Genomic DNA, 21,937 nt, shown 5'->3' with positions numbered 1-21,937 from the left:
CTGATTCCCTATGATTCACAGAAACATCCACTAACTGAAGTGTAACACCCGAGAGTGCTTGTCTTATTGGAATCTTCAGCCAACCACTATATGACATGTTATTTACTCTGTTTCACTCTCTGGTTATTGTTGTTCTCATAGGAGGCAATCTATCAGAAGGAGGTTCCTCCTCTTTTGGTCTTCTTACAGAGGACCCTGCAGTAGTCTTTGTGCTTCACAAAGACTGTCTGATTGAGAAAGTACTGAGAATTCTCCCTCCCCCTGGACTCTACGATCTAGAATAGATGGTGCTGTATCAGACATGAGACGGTTAACCCAGAGGGTTCAATTAGAGTTCATTGGCAGTTCCTTGTGGTTTGGAACTGATTTCAGATAACTATACACATATCCAAGTAAGTTTACGGCTGCAAACTGTCAGTGGCAACATTAACAACAAGTAAAGATTGTAAGAACAACAGTCTTACACCAAATAGACATCCTTCTGAAAACCACAATGAGACAAAGGGAGCAGGTTGCAGGGTCCTGTGTGTACAAGGTCAGCAGACCTGACGAAAGCATCGATACGGCCCCATCTTGCTTAGGGCAGACCGCAAGTACCTGTAAACTGGTTCCCTGCGTGTAGGTTGGTGTGAGTGGCATGATATCGACACGTCTGAAAGAGGATAAAACATTTCTGAGGAGAGATGACTTGAAGAAATAGATTGTGTGCCTTACTTATGCAAAGACTTCCTTGAATTCAATAAAAAAATGTGATATTTACGTTTTTTATTTGTAATGACTTTGCTAAAATGTATTTTAAAAACTGTATTAGCTTTGTCAGTATGGGGTATTTTGTGTAGATTGAGATTTGTGGCTCAGTTGGTAGAGCATGGCGCTTGCAACGCCAGGGTTGTGGGTTCATTCCCCACGGGGGGACCAGGATGAATATGTATGAACTTTCCAATTTGTAAGTCGCTCTGGATAAGAGCGTCTGCTAAATGACTTAAATGTAAATTTTAAAAAATCCATTGTAGAATAAGGCTTTAACAGAACAAAATGTGGAAAAAGTCAAGGGATCTGAATACTTTCCGAATGCACTGTATATACAAAAGTATTTGGACACCTCTTCAAATTTGTGGATTGTATTATTTCAGCCACATCCATTGCTGACAGGTGTATAGAATTGAGCATATAGCCATGCAATCTCCATAGACAAACATTGGCAATAGAATGGCCTTAATGAATAGCTCAGTGACTTTCAACGTGGCACTGTCATAGGATGCCACATTTCCAACAAATTTTCCAATTCAAATTTCTGCCCTGCTGGAGCTGCCCCGGTCAACTGTAACAATAACTGCTGTTATTGTGAAGTGGAAATGTCTAGGATGAACAATGGCTCAGCCGTGAAGTGGTAGGCCACACAAGATTATATAACGGGACCACCGAGTGCTGAAGCGCGTAGCGGGTAAAAGTCATCTGTTCTCGGCTGCAACACTCACTATCAAGTTCCAAACTGCCTCTGGAAGCAATGTTAGCACAATGACTGCTCATTGGGAGTTTCATGAAATGGGTTTCCATGGCCGAGCAGCCACACACAAGCCTGAGATCACCATGCGCAATGCCAAGCATCGGCAGGAGTGATGTAAAGCTCGCCGGTATTGGACTCTGGAGCAGTGAAAATTAGTTCTCTGGAGTGATGAATCACACTTCCCCATCTGGCAGTCTGACGGACTAATCTAGGTTTGGCAGATGCCAAGAGAACGCTACCTTCCTGAATGCATAGTGCCAACTGTTGGTAAAGGAGAAATAATGGTCTGGGGCTGTTTTTTATGGTTCCGGCCCCTTAGTTCCATTGAAGGGAAATCATAGCGCTACAGCATATAATGACATCCTAGACAATTCTGTGCTTCCAACTTTGTGGTAACAGTTTGGGGAAGGCCTTTTCCTGTTTTAGCATGGCAATGCCCCCGTGCACAAAGCAAGGTCCATACGGAAATGGTTTGTCGAGATCGGTGTGGAAGAACTTGACTGGCCTGCACAGAGCCCTGACCTCAACCCCATCAAACACCTTTGGGATGAATTGGCATGCAGACTGTGAGCCAGGCCTATCGCTGTACTGAGCTGTGTGTAGAGAGAGTGTGATGAGGACTGACAGTCATTGCTGGAGGTTAGAGATGAGTTTATGTTAGTGGAAAATCTATTTATTAAGGCAGTCAGAACAACACAGAGAGGTGTGACACAGGATACAGCTAAAAAAGAGTTTGAGGCATCTAAAAGTCTAAAAGTATTGAATGTACTCTGATTTGCTCAACAGACAAGTGGCGAGGAAGGCAGAATCCATCCTGGCTGACTGTGCCCACCTCCACCTATGTTTTTCATGTGTCATGTTGTTGTTTTTATGCTCCTCTGCTGCAAAACCAATTGCCATCTGGGACAAATACATTTGGAACGTGGAACTACTTTTATATGCATATATGCAGTAATCAGGATGATTGTTGCACAAAATCAATTCTTTGAGTTGTCGGTCTACTGTATGCTCTTCCCTGCAAACCTACCAGTGAAATTGGAAACGTGGTGTTATTTTAAGGCACAAGTTATTTTAAGGCACGTACAATAAAAAAGTCACTGATAGGACTAGTGTGGAATACATCAAATCAATGCAAGTTAATAAAGAGGACAAGTTGACGTTTCAGTCCATGTCAGAATACACCGTGTCTCTGTCCATGGCGCTCCTCTGTCTCCCGGCCTTCCGCTTCTTGTGGACGACGTTTAAAGCGGCATAATGGAGTGTCAACATCTTGATCTTGAGAGAAATAGCACAAATATTCCAAATATTGGGTATTAGACTAAAACATTGCTGTATAGTCAAATAACACCTCTAAGAAAATGTATATTTTCATTGAATAAAACATTTCTTGATTCAGCAGCAGCTCAACAAGTGTTAGGTCTGCGAACCTGGCTATTAGTGGGAACTCCCGGAACTCTTGGATGAGGGTAAGTCCCTTTCAATCAAACACATGAATCAACATCATCATCATCATACAATGAATGAACCCAGTTGTATGATAAAAAACATGTAATTTGCTCTGTACCAACAATTTCATATATTGTGCACAATGATAGTTGCTTACCTCTGCGCTGTTCACATTCTCTCCTGGCCATCTTGATGCACAAACGGACAATGATCAGGATGACACACAGACCAAACGCTACACCCAGGCAGTACATCAACAGTGATGGAGAAAATACTACACCCAGGCAGTACATCAACAGTGATGGAGGAAATGCTACACCCAGGCAGTACATCAACAGTGATAGAGGAAATACTACACCCAGGCAGTATATCAACAGTGATAGAGGAAATGCTACACCCAGGCAGTACATCAACAGTGATGGAGGAAATGCTACACCCAGGCAGTACATCAACAGTGATAGAGGAAACGCTACACCCAGGCAGTACATCAACAGTGATGGAGGAAACGCTACACCCAGGCAGTACATCAACCAACAGTGATAGAGGAAATTCTACACCCAGGCAGTACATCAACAGTGATAGAGGAAATGCTACACCCAGGCAGTACATCAACCAACAGTGATAGAGGAAATTCTACACCCAGGCAGTACATCAACAGTGATGGAGGAAACGCTACACCCAGGCAGTACATCAACAGTGATGGAGGAAACGCTACACCCAGGCAGTACATCAACAGTGATGGAGGAAATGCTACACCCAGGCAGTACATCAACAGTGATGGTGAAAATGCTACACCCAGACAGTACACCAACAGTGATGGAGGAAACGCTACACCCAGGCAGTACATCAACAGTGATGGAGAAAATGCTACACCCAGGCAGTACACCAACAGTGATGGAGAAAATGCTACACCCAGGCAGTACATCAACAGTGATGGAGGAAATGCTACACCCAGGCAGTACATCAACAGTGATGGAGGAAATGCTACACCCAGGCAGTACATCAACAGTGATGGAGGAAATGCTACACCCAGGCAGTACACCAACAGTGATGGAGAAAATGCTACACCCAGAAAGTACATCAACAGGGATAGAGGAAATGCTACACCCAGGCAGTACATCAACAGTGATAGAGGAAATGCTACACCCAGGCAGTACATCAACAGTGATGGAGGAAATGCTACACCCAGGCAGTACATCAACAGTGATGGAGGAAATGCTACACCCAGAAAGTACATCAACAGGGATAGAGGAAATGCTACACCCAGAAAGTACATCAACAGGGATAGAGGAAATGCTACACCCAGGCAGTAGTACATCAAGAGTGATGGAGAAAATGCAGGGCATTTTGCTCAACCAGGCATAGAATTTAATCACAGTGAAAGAATGTCCAAAAATATCAGATGTCAGAAGTCTGATTTACGGTCAATGTCAAGCTTGGTCCCGTTCACACAGAGGATAACTTTGACAATCACACTCAGAATCACTGCAGTTGTCAGGCAAGATAGAATGATGAAGAGGGATGGATTAGACTGATCATCCAACACATCTGAAACATGGAAACAGAGCTACTGTAAAATGATTAACTATTATTTCTCAAACACTTTTACCGAGATGCTAATGAGTGATATTGGCTTAAACGTTGAACATCTTCTATCGCTTCAAAAAGATAGATTTACAAAAATGAGAGCAAGTGAGTGGTATACTTTTGGTCTGTACAGCTTACCTTCGACATCCAGTTTGGTCTCGTCTCCAAACAGTATCTCCCCACATGAGGCCACAGCACAGTAGTAAGTCCCAGCATCAGAGGGGCTGAGGTTCCTCTTGGGGAGGTTGTAGACACAGCTCTGTGTAGGAGACCCAGCCTCAGGGCTCTTCTGACACTGATCTCTCCTGTTTCCATGGGTGTATTTGTATTTGTAGTTATCATGGATCCCCATTAGCTGCTGCAAAGGCTGGAAAGGATTACTCCTTCCAATAGGACAATGACCCTAAGCACATAGCCAAGACAACGCAGGAGTGGCTTTGGGACAAGTCTCCCGAATATCCAAACAATTTGTAGACACATCTCAAGGATGATCAATGGGAACAGGATGTACCTGAGCTCAATTTCGAGTCTAATAGCAAAGGGTCTGAATACTTATGTAAATAAGGAATTTCTGCTTTTTATTTTTTAGAACATTAGCAAAACTATCGAAAAACCTGTTTTCACTTTATCATTATGGGGTATTGCATGTAGATTGATGAGGGAAAAAAGTGATTTAATCCATTTCAGAATAAGGATGTAACGTAACAAAATGTGGAAAAAGGGAAGAGGTCTGAATATTTCCGAATGCACTGTACAAACAAAGGTGTATCTTGTAGCACCATACCCAAGAAGACTTAACGCTGTAATCGCTGCCAAACAACAAAGTACTGAGTAAAGGGTCTGAAAACTTTTGGCGGAGGATATACATTTGATATTTCAGTTATTTATTTTTAATACATTTGCAAACATTTCTAAATAACAGTTTTTGCTTTGTCATTATAGGAGATTGTGTGCAGTTTGGGGTATGGAAAAATTATTTTAGCTTGTTTGTCTCCAGAGAGAGAGAGAGAGCAGTCCCAGAGAGAGAGAGACCGAGATGAGATGAGAGAGAGAGACCCGAGTCAGAGAGAGAGAGACCTGAGAGACCGAGAGAGAGAGAGCCAGATGCAGAGACGATGAGAGAGAGCAGAGAGAGCCCCAGCAGAGAGAGAGAGAGCAGAGAGGAGAGAGCAGAGATGCCAGACGACCTGAGCAGGTTGAGAGTCAGAGAGAGAGAGAGAGAGAGAGAGAGAGAGAGAGAGAGAGAGAGAGAGAGAGAGAGAGAGAGAGAGAGAGAGAGAGAGAGAGAGAGAGAGATGCATGTTAGACTCACCACAGTGGAAAATAACAGCTGGTCGGTGTCACTGTCTAACCCCCATCAACCCCTGCTTTTAGTCGCTAAAATATTTTGCCCATTATAAAAAGTCATTCTAAAATTAAATGCATCACCAACCAACCACGCTGTTGTGTTGGCAATTGGACTGTAAATCTGGTGAGACATACTGAGAGAGAGACAGTCTATGATGATAGGCCCAGAGATGTTCACCTCAGCAGGTCTCATGAGCTGCTCACTGGCGCCTCCTCTACCTAAGACCCCCATCATATTCTGAGAATAAGGGGCTGTGATCAGTGCAAAGCCAAGACAGGAAGTAATACGGTGTGAAAACCAATGACAAAGGCAATTTTGGTTTAACTCTTTATTTGTCTTTATAAGTGATCAATACAATGCAATTGTCTACTGCTGGGTACTTTGGCCCTCAGGGTCACCCTATAAAAAAAATCAAAATCACTAACACACACAACAGAGATCTAAGTTAAGAGAGGTCAAAAGAGGCAACTACTCTGCGGCCATTAAACAGTTGTGTTTTGACTTCTACCTCCTCCTCTCTAACCACACCCTGAACCACTGAGCTGTGTGACCTAACTGAGTTGGAGAGGGATACAGTGGCCCTGAGGTACAACTCACAAACACTCCAGAGTTATTTTCTTATTTACGTTTCAAAACATTTCATTTATCTACACATACAATATAGCAAGATTTAAACTTGTATTCAAAGATATGGCAAATCAATGTATTCAAAGATATGGCCAACCAAACTTCCATCCTCCTCCACTTTATCATCTTGTAGCAGCATACACTACATGGGGGTCCAGCTCCTTCTCTCTTCTCCTCTCCATCTTCCTCTTCTTGGAGGTGAAATTCAGGGCAGCATAATTCAATGCATCTGGATCTTGGTTCTGTAGATTTGCAAACATCATGAAATAGGCTACAGTTGTAATTTTCTGTTTCTAAATTGCTTACAAAATAATGTCACTGAAAATAGAGTATTTAACGATACAGTATTTACCTGATCATTTTGTGGTTGTCTTCGAGAATCAGGTCCTGAATATGATGTAAAAGAGAGATGAGAGAACGGAATAATGGATCATTCCATTCTGGTGAGAACACTGTCTCTTCTGATAGTCAGTGTGCAGTATGTCATGAAAACAAATTCACATTTGAAGTGTAGTTCACAGGTCGCATATAATCATGAAATCGGCTTCTACCTGTGTTGTGTCTGTTTGTGTCTCGTCTGATCTTGAGGACCAGGAGGAGGACGACTATCAGTAGAACAGCAGTCACAGCAGTCACAACAGCCAGGATCACAACCAGGGGAAGGAGGTACATGGTTCCATCATCACCCTGTCCTACAAGACCAATAGTTAAACTATACCCCATTAATCTAACAATTACTAGCTCACATTAAAGAAATGGGTTGAAATTGATGGTTTAAATGATTTTCACCATACAATAACAGACTAAGCATACCTTCAGGACATTGCTCTGGCTCTTTGTCAGAATCCTTGTAACCTTTTGGATGAAGAGGAGAGTTTAATATTCCTAAAAGTTGATTGAAAGCTAACTTGTTTCCAACTCTTTTATGTGCATACCTGTAGCACAACATTTCATTGCATCCAGTAGTCACAGCTGAGAATTGATTGAAAAGATTACCTTTAACCATCAGGAAAGTCATGTTGGTGAAGATGAAGTATTTATCAAACATTCCACAGCAGTACAGACCAGAATCAGCTACATCCACCTCTGTGATTTTGAGGAAGATTATTCTATTGCTGATGAACATTTCCATAAGGCTGGGCTGAAAACCATTGTGATGCTTGACATACGGCTGAGAGCTGTACATCGACGCGATGCACAGAGGCTCTGAGACGTTGACTTGTTTGAACCAGGCAACGTGTCCTGGATCTTTAAGGACATAAGTGCACTGCAGGGTGACATTATCCCCAGGATGGACCACCATTGAGGGTGGCGGAGAGACCGAGATGACAGGGGTCAAACCTGAAGGAGAGAAAAGAGATTTAGAAACATAACTTTTGTGTAATTCTTATGGAATGTATATCTGTGGTGTGATTTAATAAAAAGCTATTGTTCACACACAACAATGTTTTTGCACACATATACTACATACACACCTAGACACAGTTACAACTATTTGAATGACCAAATCTATTAAAATCTGAACTGAAGATACAGTAACTTACAGAAGCCGTAGAGGACCAGAGCTGGTACATATATACGTGCCATTCTGTGTGTAGGTCTGCATTGAGAGACCATTAAGGAAGGACTGAATCTTCAAATAAGAGAGAGACGAATGTAATTTCTGATAATGGGCGGGACATAGTGTGACAACCATATAGCTGCATACACCACAATTTAATAGTTGGGTTGAGAGAGAGAATGGATAAGATATTTTAATTGTAGACTGATGTTTATCAATCATAGAGGTTCCCAAAATATGCAATTGTAAATTCTCAAAATGTATAACATTTATTTCAGTAGACCAGCTGGTTAAACATATTTCGGCCATTTTAAAGTAATAACCTTTGAAAAAAAGAGTCTGTATGACAGTATATATTCCAAATCTGAATCTGTTTTCTCAATGATGATGAATTGTATTGGATCTAATAATTGTATTGGTCAAGAGACCCCCTGGAGTGGGTAAGTATTGGCTGGAATTAGTGGTGGTTAACCATTAGGGGGCACTCTTCCGACTGCACCAAGTAGATCACTAAACTTAGGAACTCTTACAGTTGGCAGGACCCAGGGGCGGACTGGCCGTCTGGCATTTCGTGCAAATGCCAGATGGGCTGGTTCATCTTTAGCCCAACGGGTCTGACTAACTCGTTTTCTTTTGCACAAAATTATTATTATCTGGTTAATAATGAAATTCATGAAATTGAAAACTTACTAACATCAGAAAACATTCATATTCTGTCCATCTCTGAAACACAATTAGATAATACCTTTGACGATGCAGTAGCAGCTATACATGGTTATAGCATATACAGGAAAGATAGGAAGGCAAATGAAGGAGGTCTTGCTATGTGGCCAGAGTCATATGTGACTGACCGGATCGATTTGGTCCTATGTAGAAAAAATTGAAATGTTTTTTTGTTACATTGGAGAAAAGTAGAGACACAGAGCTACAAAATGGTATATCATACACTACAGTTGAGGAACAATGGGAATGTAATTCTTCTTTGAAAGTTGATAATCTTGTAACCTCACTTTTGAGAAAATGGCCCTTGAATTTTTAGTACACCTTCTGGAGAGCTCTTCTTTGTCTACACCCATTCAGCATCGTTCACACCCTCTAAAGCCTTAGCCCCATCCATCTCTTTAAGGATTCACATGTGAGTCCGTGTACTAAACAACCAAAGATTTAAAGACTAAAGACTGGTTTGCACTATGGGTGTGTTGATGAATTTAATATGGAGTGCCAGAGTGTGCTCTGGACGTTCGTAAACTCAGAGCGTTGTCAGATTGTCCGTTTGTAAATTCGGAGCGTTTCACTCTTGGAGCCTTCAGAGCGCATACTGGATGCTCTGGCCGAGGAGTAGGGTTGATCCGAGCGTTCTGACCAAACAACAACAGCCAATCACCCAAGCTAACTAGCTAACGTTGGCTAGCTTTCCAGACACAAATGAGAGCTGGTTGGCTGTTTTTATGTCATTCAGAGTGACTGCAACTGTGCTGCTGGCAGCAATTTAATTGTGCTCTTTTGCTAACCTTACTGACACCAGCCATATTCAACAGGTGTTGAGTGGTTGTAAATTCGTCAGTTATTCTGCGCTCTCAGACGATAGTGCTCTGAAATCGGAGTATATAGCGAGAGCAAATTTACCAGATACGTCAATTGACAGTTGTCGCAGTGACATCATGGACATTCTACTGAAATGGTTAATTGTATAGTGGAGTCTTTTGTTTAGACATGTAGCTAGCTAGCCAAACAATTAACCATAATCCCAACTCATAACGTTACTACCCTGCATGAATATTCAGGTAGCTAACCAACCAGGTTCAATGTTAGCTAGCTAACATTAGGCTACAACTAGCAGTGCAAATGGCTCTGAGATACAAATAATATTGCTAAATAGATCATACACGTAACTGTAATGTATCGACTTGACTTTATTCTTGTACTTGTACTTTATTCCTGGTCTCTCAAGCATAGCCTCCCTCCGTTCCTCCCGTGACTTCTCGTGCCCTGCTGGTATTGCATCACTAGGTGTCGCTAATACACTACATCTCTCCTCTCTTAGATGTTTGACTAACCATTATAAACTGCAGATCTATGCATTATAACATAGCAAAACATTATCTGGTACTCAAAATAAAGTATCTCTTGTATGCAGTATTAACATATTTTCCAACAACAACATACTGTAATGTTTACGTCTTTAAACTACCAACCACAACTCTGGTTACATTGCTAGAACTCTTTTGTTAGCTATGTTTATTTGACAAGAATTCTTGCCAGAACTTGCCAGATCTTTTCTGTGATGGCTAAGGGTAGACTGCCCTGACATTGAGACTGTACCGGAGATTATTCTGCTCCATTATGGCAACATGTCCATCTAACATAGTCCTTCATATGCACAACTTGTTGTCTTGAGTCTTTGAATGGCCTCGTCAGGTGCAGGCACTTGTCTTGGCAGTGTGTCAGGCTCTGCCCAGTTTGTGTCTCTGTCACTTCTAGTCCATTGTCCTGACTGTGGTTGTATCCACCGTTTCACAAAAGAATGTCGCATGATGCTCTGTGAGTCTTCTCAGCGGTCCGGATGTGGTTGCCAGATAAATCTGCCACAGTAGCTTACTAGTCCTAAGAAACTCCTTACTTCAGCAGCGTTTGTCGGTCTGCGTGTGTTCTGCACCGCTTCCACCTTTGACTGTGCTGCTCCGATGCCGTTCTTCGAGAGAACGTGGCCCATGAACTCCATCTCCGTCAGTCGCAATTCATATTTGTCTGTTTTATTATTTTGTATAGCAGGTGTTTGTGACTTGATTTACAATCAGTTTTATCTTTGCGCTGCACATTTTGGAGAAATGTCCATCTTTGCCACATTTTTTGCATTGTTTACCTTGTGTGATGGAACATGCCCGTCCAGTATGGCCCTCCTGACCACATCTGAAACATTTAACAGTTTGGTCATCATTTTGTTCCATTCCCATCTTGTTTTTGTTCACTTTTCCCCCGTTAAATTGCATTGACATTCATACTTTCCATTCTGGCCGCCTGCTGGTCCACAGCCTCCATTGCTTCCTATATCCATTCGAGCGGTGAGAGTGAGGTCCCTCTCGCACAGAAAACGTTTGCGCAACACATTTGAGTGACACTTGACAATCACTTGGTCCCTTATGAAATCGTCTTTGAAATCTCCATAATCACATGTAGCAGCCAGCTGTTTCAGTCTGCTCACAAACGTGTCCACTGATTTCCCCCTGCGCTTGTTCAACTTGCCTAAACAAATGTCTCTCGTAGGGAATGTTTTTTTGTAGAGTGAAGTCCTCGTTTAGCTTTGTCAACGTGATCTCATAGTCCTTGTCTTCCCCCATGTCATCTAACGTGGTGAATATATCCTGCACATCCTAACCTCCCAAGTGCAATAAAAGAGCTTGGTTTCGTGCTCAATCTTTGAAGCAACATCTCAAGAAATCAGTCAGGAAGTTAAAGCTTGGTCGCAAATGGATCTTCCAAATGGACAACGACCCCAAGCATACTTCCAAAGTTGTGGCTAAATGGCTTAAGGACAACAAAGTCAAGGTATTGGAGTGGCTATCACAAAGCCCTGACCTCAATCCTATAGAAAATTTGTGGGCAGAACTGAAAAAGCGTGTGCGAGCAAGGAGGCCTACAAACCTGACTCAGTTACACCAGCTCTGTCAGGAGGAATGGGCCAAAATTCACCCAACTTATTGTGAGAAGCTTGTGGAAGGCTACCCGAAACGTTTGACCCAAGTTAAACAATTTAAAGGCAATGCTACCAAATACTAATTGAGTGTATGTAAACTTCTGACCCACTGGGAATGTGATGAAAGACATAAAAGCTTAAATAAATAAGTATCTACTATTATTCTGACATTTCACATTCTTAAAATAAAGTGGTGATCCTAACTGACCTAAGACAGGGAAGTTTTACTCTGATTAAATGTCAGGAATTGTGAAAAACTGAGTTAAACTGTACTTGGCTAAGGTTTATGTAAACTTCCGACTTCAACTGTAGTGTGTGTTTACCAGAGACAACAATGTGAAGAACAACATGACCTGCACCGAAATCAGATTAGGATATAGGCCAGGGTCCAGATGAAGTGTATTTTTCCTTATTGGGGTCTACTACTTTCACCCCTTGTAGTCTTGAAATATTAAATATGTGACCCGTTTCAGGAAACTAGGTGTATGTCGCGGGTCACTACCTCACAGGAGAGCCGTTTGAATTTAAACTTTTTGGGGGGGGCAGAAATGCCTTCGCAAACATGTGAACTTTCATTTGCCTTAATAACAAACGTGTATGCCATCTGTAAAAACAAATAAAATTGTTAAATTACGAGCCTAGTTGGTTTAACCAAAGTTAAAGAGAGCAACCTTCCCGCTAGCCATGATTGGCTGAGATAATGAGTGTGTTCGACATGCCAAGAGATGAGTTTGGATTGGTCTGCCATATAGCACACTTCTGTCTATTTGAGCTGGTCAGTATGTCTAGGTAATCCTCTCTTATGCTGCTTTTGTTTTTTTTATCCTGCATAAGTGTTGCTCTCCACTTTCTGGAGGACAGAGTTTTGAAATCAGTGAAATGCGAGTATGATAGCTAAGGAGATGGAGAAAACACCGGTCTCCGGATTACATCTTCAAACTAAGGGCAACCATGGCATCCAACAGGAGACGCGTTCAACTATGAATGATGTATACGGGTAAGATAGTCTAGCTTGCTACATTTTCAGATATTACACGTTTCTAATTTTGACAGAAAGAGCCATTTACTTGGCTAGCTTTAGCCTGATGTTAGCTAGCTAACATTGAACCTGGTTGGTTAGCTACCTGCAGATTCATGCAGGGTAGTAACATCATGAGTTGTGATTATGGTTCATTGTTTACCTAGCTAGCTAGCTAACGTTAGCTGGATGGCTTGCTAGCTAACGTTATGTGTATAACCTTATTATTCATATCTCAGAGCTCTTTGCTTGGCTAGTTATAGCCCAATGTTAGCTAGCTAAAATTGAACCTGGTTGGTTAGCTACCTGCAGATTCATGCAGGGTATTAACGTCATGAGTTGTGATTATGGTTCATTGTTTACCTAGCGAGCTAGCTACATGTCTTAACAAAAGACTCCACTATACAAGTAACCATTTTTGGGTGCCTTTGTAAATTCAGTCTTGCCATCTACTCCGATTTCAGAGCACTCTCGTCTGAGTGTGCCAGAGAGAGCAGAATAACTGATGAATTTAAGAACGCTCAACACTGAATATGGCCGGTGTCAGTAAACGCCAGCAAAAAAGTGTAATTAAATTGTTGCTAGCACCACAGTTACAGTCACCAACGCTCTGGATAACATGAAAACAGCCTAACCAGCTCTGCTAGGGCGAGAAAAATGGTCAGAGTGGGGTGTTCTCTCATTATGTGTCTAAAAGTAGCTAGAAAGCTAGCCAATGTTAGCCAGTTAGCGAGTTAAGGTTTCTCACATGCCTTTGTGAGGTTTTATCACTTGGATGTAACTGCTCCCAGTCTGGCTCATAGTGTTCTTATGGCTGGGTCTGGGAGCGGGTGTTAGGCAGCGTATCGGTTGCATTTTTTCGGGTTACCACAGTTCCCCTGTGGGATTGAACCTTGGGCTGCCTTGATGCCCGGCAGTGCGCAGATTGCCCATTTATCCGGGTTACCACAGTTTCCCTGTGGATTTGAGCTTTGGGCTGCCATGGTTCGTCAATGAGGCGACGTGTGAATGTGCATTATCAAGTCACAGCAATTGTCCATTTTTTTTGGATTTGCAGTTCCTTGTGTGAGTTCAGGCATTCCAGACTCATGTGAGCCTTTTTGAAACCAGTAGGGTACTGCAGGTTTTCCTGTGGGTTTGACCCTCAGGGTGCCGTGGTTCGTCGACTCTTTTCGAGGCTATGCAGTGCGAGTGTGCACTTTGCCAAGTTAAAGAAGCTGTTCGGTTGTTGTCGACTTGCGTTTCCTTGTACAAATTCAAACATTTCAGGCTCGCAAGGTAACTATTGTGCTCTGTGTGGCCAGTTTCTTATAACTGTGGTGTCTATGGACTTGGGCTGCAGCGTTTCAGTGCCCATATCCAAGTTCCAGCAGGTTCTGGATCCTTGTATGGGGTTCTGACTGTTCAGGTTTCTTGGGTAATTATTAAGCCCACTTTTGGAGCCGGTGGAACCTCTTTGTGCTTGGGCTGCCATGTGCCTCCTAGTTTGGTACTGTCTGAGCCGGCTTGGGGTGGGATTGTGTGTCCCCATAGCATGTTATACCGAGTGACCGACTGAAAAGGAACGTACTGTTATGAATATAATAGCTGTGCCCTGAAGGAGAGAATGAGGTATAACATATTTTGGGCCCGCGCCATCAGGGTGTTTGAGCTTGCTCAAGAACAGTACTGAATTGAGGAAATGAATGCGAGCTCTGGTGTTATAGCCAGGAAGGCTGGGCTTCTGAGGGCGGGCTTTGCATTCATAGTCCCGTTGGGCGTGTTGTTTTGTTTTCTTCAGGTGAAAAGAGTGCATTCGGAAAGTATTCAGACTCCTTGACTTTTTCCACATTTTGTTACTTTACAGCCTTATTCTAAAATGGATTAAATTGTTTTTTCTCTCTCTCATCAATCTACACACAATACCCCATAATGACGAATCAAAAACACGTTTTTAGAAATTGTTGCAATTTTTACTTTTTTATTACTCAAATATCACATTTGCATAAGTATTCAGACCTTTTACTCAGTACTTTGTTGTAGGCACCTTTGGCAGTGATTGCAGCCTCAAGTCTTCTTGGGTATGATGGTACAAGTTTGGCACACTAGTATTTTGGATAGGGAGTGTTGCTGCACATCTATTTTCAGGTATCAATCAAGTTTATTTTATCAATCAATCAAGTTTATTTTATATAGCCCTTCGTACATCAGCTAATATCTCGAAGTGCTGTACAGAAAATCAGCCTAAAACCCCAAACAGCAAGCAATGCAGGTGTAGAAGCACGGTGGCTAGGAAAAACTCCCTAGAAAGGCCAAAACCTAGGAAGAAACCTAGAGAGGAACCAGGCTATGAGGGGTGGCCAGTCCTCTTCTGGCTGTGCCGGGTGGAGATTATAACAGAACTATGCCAAGATGTTCAAAATGTTCATAAGTGACAAGCATGGTCAAATAATAATCATGAATAATTTTCAGTTGGCTTTTCATAGCCGATCATTAAGAGTTGAAAACAGCAGGTCTGGGACAGGTGGCGGTTCCATAACCGCAGGCAGAACGGTTGAAACTGGAATAGCAGCAAGGCCAGGTGGACTGGGGACAGCAAGGAGTCATCATGCCCGGTAGTCCTGACGTATGGTCCCAGGGCTCAGGTCCTCCGAGAGAGAGAAAGAAAGAGAGAAGGAGAGAATATATATATATATACACATCTCCAGAGATGTTTGATCGGGTTCAAGCCACTCCTGCAATGTCTTGTCTGTGTACTTAGTCTGACGTCCTGAGCTCTCTGGAGCAGGTTTTCGTCAAGGAACTCTCTGTCCTTTGCTCCGTTCATCTTTCCCTCGATCCTGACTAGTTTCCTAGTCCCTGCCGCTGAAAAACATCACCACAGCATGATGCTGTAACCACAATGCTTCACCGTAGGGATGTTGCCAGGTTTCCTCCAACTCAAGGTTGTAGAAACATATATATATATATATATATATATATATATATATATATATATGTAGAAACAAGTCCACCTGTGGTAAATTCAATTCATTGGACATTATTTGGAAAGGCAAATAATATACAGTGGGGAGAACAAGTATTTGATACACTGACGATTTTGCAGGTTTTCCTACTTACAAAGCATGTAGAGGTCTGTAATTTTTATCATAGGTACACTTCAACTGTGGGAGACGGAATCTAAAACAAAAATCCAGAAAATCACATTGTATGATTTTTAAGTAATTAATTTGCATTTTATTGCATGACATAAGTATTTGATACATCAGAAAAGCAGAACTTAATATTTGGTACAGAAACCTTTGTTTGCAATTACAGAGATCATACGTTTCCTGTAGTTCTTGACCAGGTTTGCACACACTGCAGCAGGGATTTTGGCCCACTCCTCCATACAGACCTTCTCCAGATCCTTCAGGTTTCGGGGCTGTCGCTGGGCAATACGGACTTTCAGCTCCCTCCAAAGATTTTCTATTGGGTTCAGGTCTGGAGACTGGCTAGGCCACTCCAGGACCTTGAGATGCTTCTTACGGAGCCACTCCTTAGTTGCCCTGGCTGTGTGTTTCGGGTCGTTGTCATGCTGGAAGACCCAGCCACGACCCATCTTCAATGCTCTTACTGAGGGAAGGAGGTTGTTGGCCAAGATCTCGCGATACATGGCCCCATACATCCTCCCCTCAATACGGTGCAGTCGTCCTGTCCCCTTTGCAGAAAAGCATCCCCAAAGAATGATGTTTCCACCTCCATGCTTCACGGTTGGGATGGTGTTCTTGGGGTTGTACTCATCCTTCTTCTTCCTCCAAACACGGCGAGTGGAGTTTAGACCAAAAAGCTCAATTTTTGTCTCATCAGACCACATGACCTTCTCCCACTCCTCCTCTGGATCATCCAGAGGGTCATTGGCAAACTTCAGACGGGCCTGGACATGCGCTGGCTTGAGCAAGGGGACCTTGCGTGCACTGCAGGATTTTAATCCATGACGGCGTAGTGTGTTACTAATGGTTTTCTTTGAGACTGTGATCCCAGCTCTCTTCAGGTCATTGACCAGGTCCTGCCGTGTAGTTCTGGGCTGATCCCTCACCTTCCTCATGATCATTGATGCCCCACGAGGTGAGATCTTGCATGGAGCCCCAGACCGAGGGTGATTGACCGTCATCTTGAACTTCTTCCATTTTCTAATAATTGCGCCAACAGTTGTTGCCTTCTCACCAAGCTGCTTGCCTATTGTCCTGTAGCCCATCCCAGCCTTGTGCAGGTCTACAATTTGATCCCTGATGTCCTTACACAGCTCTCTGGTCTTGGCCATTGTGGAGAGGTTGGAGTCTGTTTGATTGAGTGTGTGGACAGGTGTCTTTTATACAGGTAACGAGTTCAAACAGGTGCAGTTAATACAGGTAATGAGTGGAGAACAGGAGGGCTTCTTAAAGAAAAACTAACAGGTCTGTGAGAGCCGGATTTCTTACTGGTTGGTAGGTGATCAAATACTTATGTCATGCAATAAAATGCAAATTAATTACTTAAAAATCATACAATGTGATTTTCTGGATTTTTGTTTTAGATTCCGTCTCTCACAGTTGAAGTGTACCTATGATAAAAATGACAGACCTCTACATGCTTTGTAAGTAGGAAAACCTGCAAAATCGGCAGTGTATCAAATACTTGTTCTCCCCACTGTATATATATATATATATATATATATATATATATATGTAGAAACAAGTCCACCTGTGGTAAATTCAATTCATTGGACATTATTTGGAAAGGCAAATAATATATATATATATTTGTCTGCCTTTCCAAATAATGTCCAATGAATTGAATTTACCACAGGTGGACTTGTTTCTACAACCTTGAGTTGTAGAAACATCTCAAGGATGATCAATGGAAACAGGATGCACCTGAGCTCAATTTTGAGTTTCATAGCAAATGGTCTGAATACTTATGTAAATTATGTATTTCTGTTTGCTAAAGTTTCTAAAAACCTGTTTCGACTTTGTCATTATGGGGTATTGTGTGTAGATGGATGAGGATTTGATTTTTCATTTAATCCATTTTAGAATAAGACTATAATGTGGAAAAGAGAAGGGGTCTGAATACTTTCCAAATGCACTGTATAATTGGTCCTTGACTCCACATAGTATGATATACATCATTCCCTCCTTCAGGGAACAGCAGATATAGTCCTAACTGTACGTTTTGTGCTGACCATTTCAGATGCAAAACAGACAGATATTGGGATGTGTTACTTTGCTGCAAAGGACTATGAAACTGTGACCTTTGGGAAAGTTGTGTTTTTGAAGTATGATAGTAAGTAACACAGAAGTTCAATTATATGTAAGTGTCTGTCTTTTTGTATGTGGAAATTATGAAATTCTTGTGGAAACATATGGAGCCTTGGTTTTCTTACGAAATGTGCAAATTCAGCATCTCATTCGGCAGCCTGTGTCTAAGTCAGTCCAGCCAAGAGACTCTGTGACTCTGAACTGTACAATACACATTAAGACCTGTGCAGGACAACAGTGTCTGTTGGTTCAGACATGGCTCAGGAGAATCCCATCCAGGAATCATTTAAACCCATGGATACAGGAGTGATCAGTGTGAGAAGATGCCTGATGCTGGGTCTCCTACACAGAGCTACCTACAACCTCCCAAAGAGGAACCTTACTACTGTCCTGTATTTGTATTTATTATGGATCCCCATTAGCTGCTGCCAAAGCAAAGCAGCTACACTTCCTGGGGTCCAGCAAAATTAAGGCAATTTATACAATTTTTAAAACATTACAATACAGTCACAGATTTCACAACACACTGTGTGTTGTGGGGATGCCACAAGCTGGACATTCAAGGTAATTTCTTTCACTTATTTCACCAATTTACCATTTATAGAGTTTTACAGCATGCATATGTGTAACCTGTATTGTAAGATAAAATGTACTATTACCTGATATTCTTCCAATAAAACATTAATTGAAAATTAGCAGATTGAAATCATGAAATCCTTTGGTTTCAGGTTATGATTTTCCGCTGACTCTTACCACTCTTGCACTGGTTGAGATTGTGATCATTCTACTGTCATGGGGAATATGCAAGGAAAGAAACAGAGGACCTAGAGGTATAGAAAGACTCGTCATTTGCATCTGACATGCATATTAATAGCTACGAATCGACTTACTGTTATTTATGTTTCACAGTAATGTTCAACGATGTGTCCATGCAAGAGGAAAATATACTGCATTAGTAAGATGGATTCTATACTGTACTTGATGTCATTTTTTCACCTTCCATTTTTTAATCTGAATTGATAGATTACCAACAGCACCTGTCAATCAGGTAAACTTGGGAACATAATCTCCCCCCATTAAAATGATTAGATTATCATTATTTTTATTATCAGATACATTATTATATTTTAGCGAGCAGAGACCTGATCTGTAAATAAAAGGCTTCATAAAATGCAAAAAAATCTGATAATATCATGTTCTCCTCACACGGTGCACCAAATATAGGTAAAGGTATTATTAACTACACCATTTGTTTTGGTCAGTAACCTTACCAATTCCTTAATTGGAAACGTATATATTTCTCCTTCTCATGAGAATCAAACCCGATTGCTGAACTACATAACGTTTGTTTTGGTCGATATCATCGTCATAACAAGCATTCTCTGTGTTAAATTCTCAACTAGAATTACAACCCCGTCCTTTTGGGCTGACACTACTGTGTATGTTTTCTATGATCAAATGTAATGCAGCCAAGCTTAGAACACCTTAAAGGTATACTATAGTGTGACTAAAAGCTAATGCTCCTGCCAACCGCATGACTTCTTCAGTTCAGTGATCTACTTGGTGCAGTCAGAGGAGCGCCCCCTATTGGTTAACAACCACCAACTCCAGCCAATTGTTATCCACCCCAGGGGGAATGCCTAATAAAATGATTAGACCCAACTGTAATGGGTGTCATCACTGTGAAAACAGATGTTTTATATTTACTGTAATTCCAGACCCTTTGTTTAAATGTTATTACTTTAAAATGAACAATATACAGTATGTTTAAACTATTTACAATGTTCAATTCTGGGAACATCTATGATGATAAACCAAAGTCTATAACTAATATCTTATCATTCTTCCTCTCAAACCAAATGTAAGAGTGGAAAATCAGTGGTTGGTGGGAAGAAAAAAATCCTCTCTGGTCATTGTGTGCAGCTATGGCTCTCACACCATGTCCCGCCCCTAATTACAAATGTTGTTTTTTTTCTCAATATGTAATCCTTCCTTCATGGTCTAGCAGTGTAGATCTAAACACAGAATGGAAAGCAGATGTTTATCAGCTCTTGTCATCTATGGCTTGTGTAAGTTAGCTAAGTCATTACAAGTTTATGATTCATAGTTGAGACTAGGTTTAGGTATAGTAGTGCATGAGGGAACAGGAAGTTCTATGTTTGGAATTGTTTCTTAACCTTTGTCTTCTCTCTTTCAGGTCTGACCCCTGTTGTGTCTGTCTCTCCTAGTCCCTCAGTAGTAGCCCATCCTGGAGATAATGTCACTTTGCAGTGCACTAATGTCACTGGAGCTCCAGGACACGTTGGCTGGTTCAAGCAAGTCAACGGCTCAGAGCCCCTATGCATCGCGTCTATGTACAGCTCTGATTCAACTGTCCACCATCACAATGGTTTTCAGCCCAGCCTTATGGAAATGTTCATCAGCCATAGAATAATCTTACTCAAAATCACAGAGGTGGATGTAGCTGATTCTGGTCTGTACTGCTGTGGAATGTTTGATAAATTCATCATCTTCACCAATGCGACTGTCCTGAAGGTCCAAGGTAATCTTTTCAACAACTTGTCTGCTATGACTCCAACTGCACTAACATGTATCTGATGTATCAGAGATATTACTGAGAAAATGTTGGAGATGTAATACTATCGTACTACAGTGTGAAGAACAGCAGGAATATTTATCTCTCCTAATCGTCCAAAAGGTCACAAAGATTCTGAAAAGGACCAAACGGAGCACTGTGAAGAAGGTATGTTTATTCTGCTATTTTAAGTGAGAATCTTTCGTAAATTAATGAATTAATATGATGTACCATGAAAGTACCGCAGAATAGAAATAAAGTACAACAGCGTCTTAAAGCAACCTAGACAGAGATGTATTGTTATTTCAGTTGCTGATCTACAGATGAGAATCCTGTTCCTTCTCTCCATCATAAGAACAGGAGTTCTCCTCTGCTGTCTGACCATCTTCAGCATCATCTACACCACCAGGAAATAGATCAAGCTAAGACCAATGTCAGTAGAGTATATGTAGTTACTTTTCCAAATCCTTATGTACAAGGGCGTCAGTTGGGTGTGGCAGGGTATCACAGTTAAACATGTAAAAGTAGGCTACAAAAAAGTAGACTAAAATCATTCTAATCCTGATTAAAATACAACGGCTGTTTAGCATATTGCCTGGCTGGCTTTAGGACCATGCGGATCATTGCTAGGGGAGAAGCTGCCAGCCTGTGTGCCTTTCTCTCACTTTAAGAAAGCAGAGACAGTGCCAGACAGTTTCCTTTATTGGTCAGCCATTTCTTTGAATTTGATGTCGCATTTGAACTCGGCCATTTAAGCCTTGCCGCCATCTGTTTTATGCACCGGTTGCTTCTAAATTGATGTTGGCATAATTATCTATATAATTACTCGTGCCTACACAGAAATAAATAAAGTAATTCAAAATACAACACCAGAGAGCATGATTTGGTCAGAGAGAATCATCTTATTTAAAAAATGGGCTGTGGATTGTTTTAAGAGTGCAATTTGAGCAGTGCACGTGGCAAGACAAACAGCCTACCAAATTGCTTATTACTGAGTTGTGGCACTCAGTGAAAAGCTGTTATATAGGCCTAGGCCTATCACATAATTTTTAAATACAATCATAAGAAATACATAGTTCAGAAAGAAAACGGCTATTGCTGAAAAGAGAACACATTAAAAGACTCATCTGTCTCTACCAATTGAGCGAACAGTAGTTTATGTTATTGGCACTAGCGGAGGCCATATCCTCGGTGAGCGCGAGCATATTCACTGTCTTTATCATTGGATCAGTACCACTGGAAAGTTGTTTGGGGACAATCATTTCCTCCTTCAGGCTAGATGGACATCATATTGTACAATTTGTGTCTCCCTTTTC

The 21,937-nt window shown here is 41.6% G+C and overlaps 1 protein-coding gene across 1 annotated transcript in view; it reads right to left on the bottom strand.

Moving 5' to 3' along the window:
- Window positions 1-2,668: 2,668 nt before the first annotated feature.
- LOC139533338 (uncharacterized) overlaps window positions 2,669-21,937 on the bottom strand; it is a 76,891-nt gene continuing 57,622 nt past the window's right edge. Inside the window, exons 3-6 of the mRNA XM_071331392.1 lie at window positions 4,678-4,817; window positions 3,126-3,241; window positions 2,935-2,981; window positions 2,669-2,782 (exon numbers count right to left, since the gene is read on the bottom strand). Coding sequence (XP_071187493.1) covers window positions 2,669-2,782; window positions 2,935-2,981; window positions 3,126-3,241; window positions 4,678-4,817 — 417 coding nt within the window. The remainder of the gene's footprint in view (window positions 2,783-2,934; window positions 2,982-3,125; window positions 3,242-4,677; window positions 4,818-21,937) is intronic.

Source organism: Salvelinus alpinus, chromosome 11 (genome assembly GCF_045679555.1).
Source record: "Salvelinus alpinus chromosome 11, SLU_Salpinus.1, whole genome shotgun sequence".
In the NCBI taxonomy this organism is placed as follows: Eukaryota; Metazoa; Chordata; class Actinopteri; order Salmoniformes; family Salmonidae; genus Salvelinus; species Salvelinus alpinus.
This window is presented reverse-complemented; position numbering and strand designations above follow the sequence as displayed.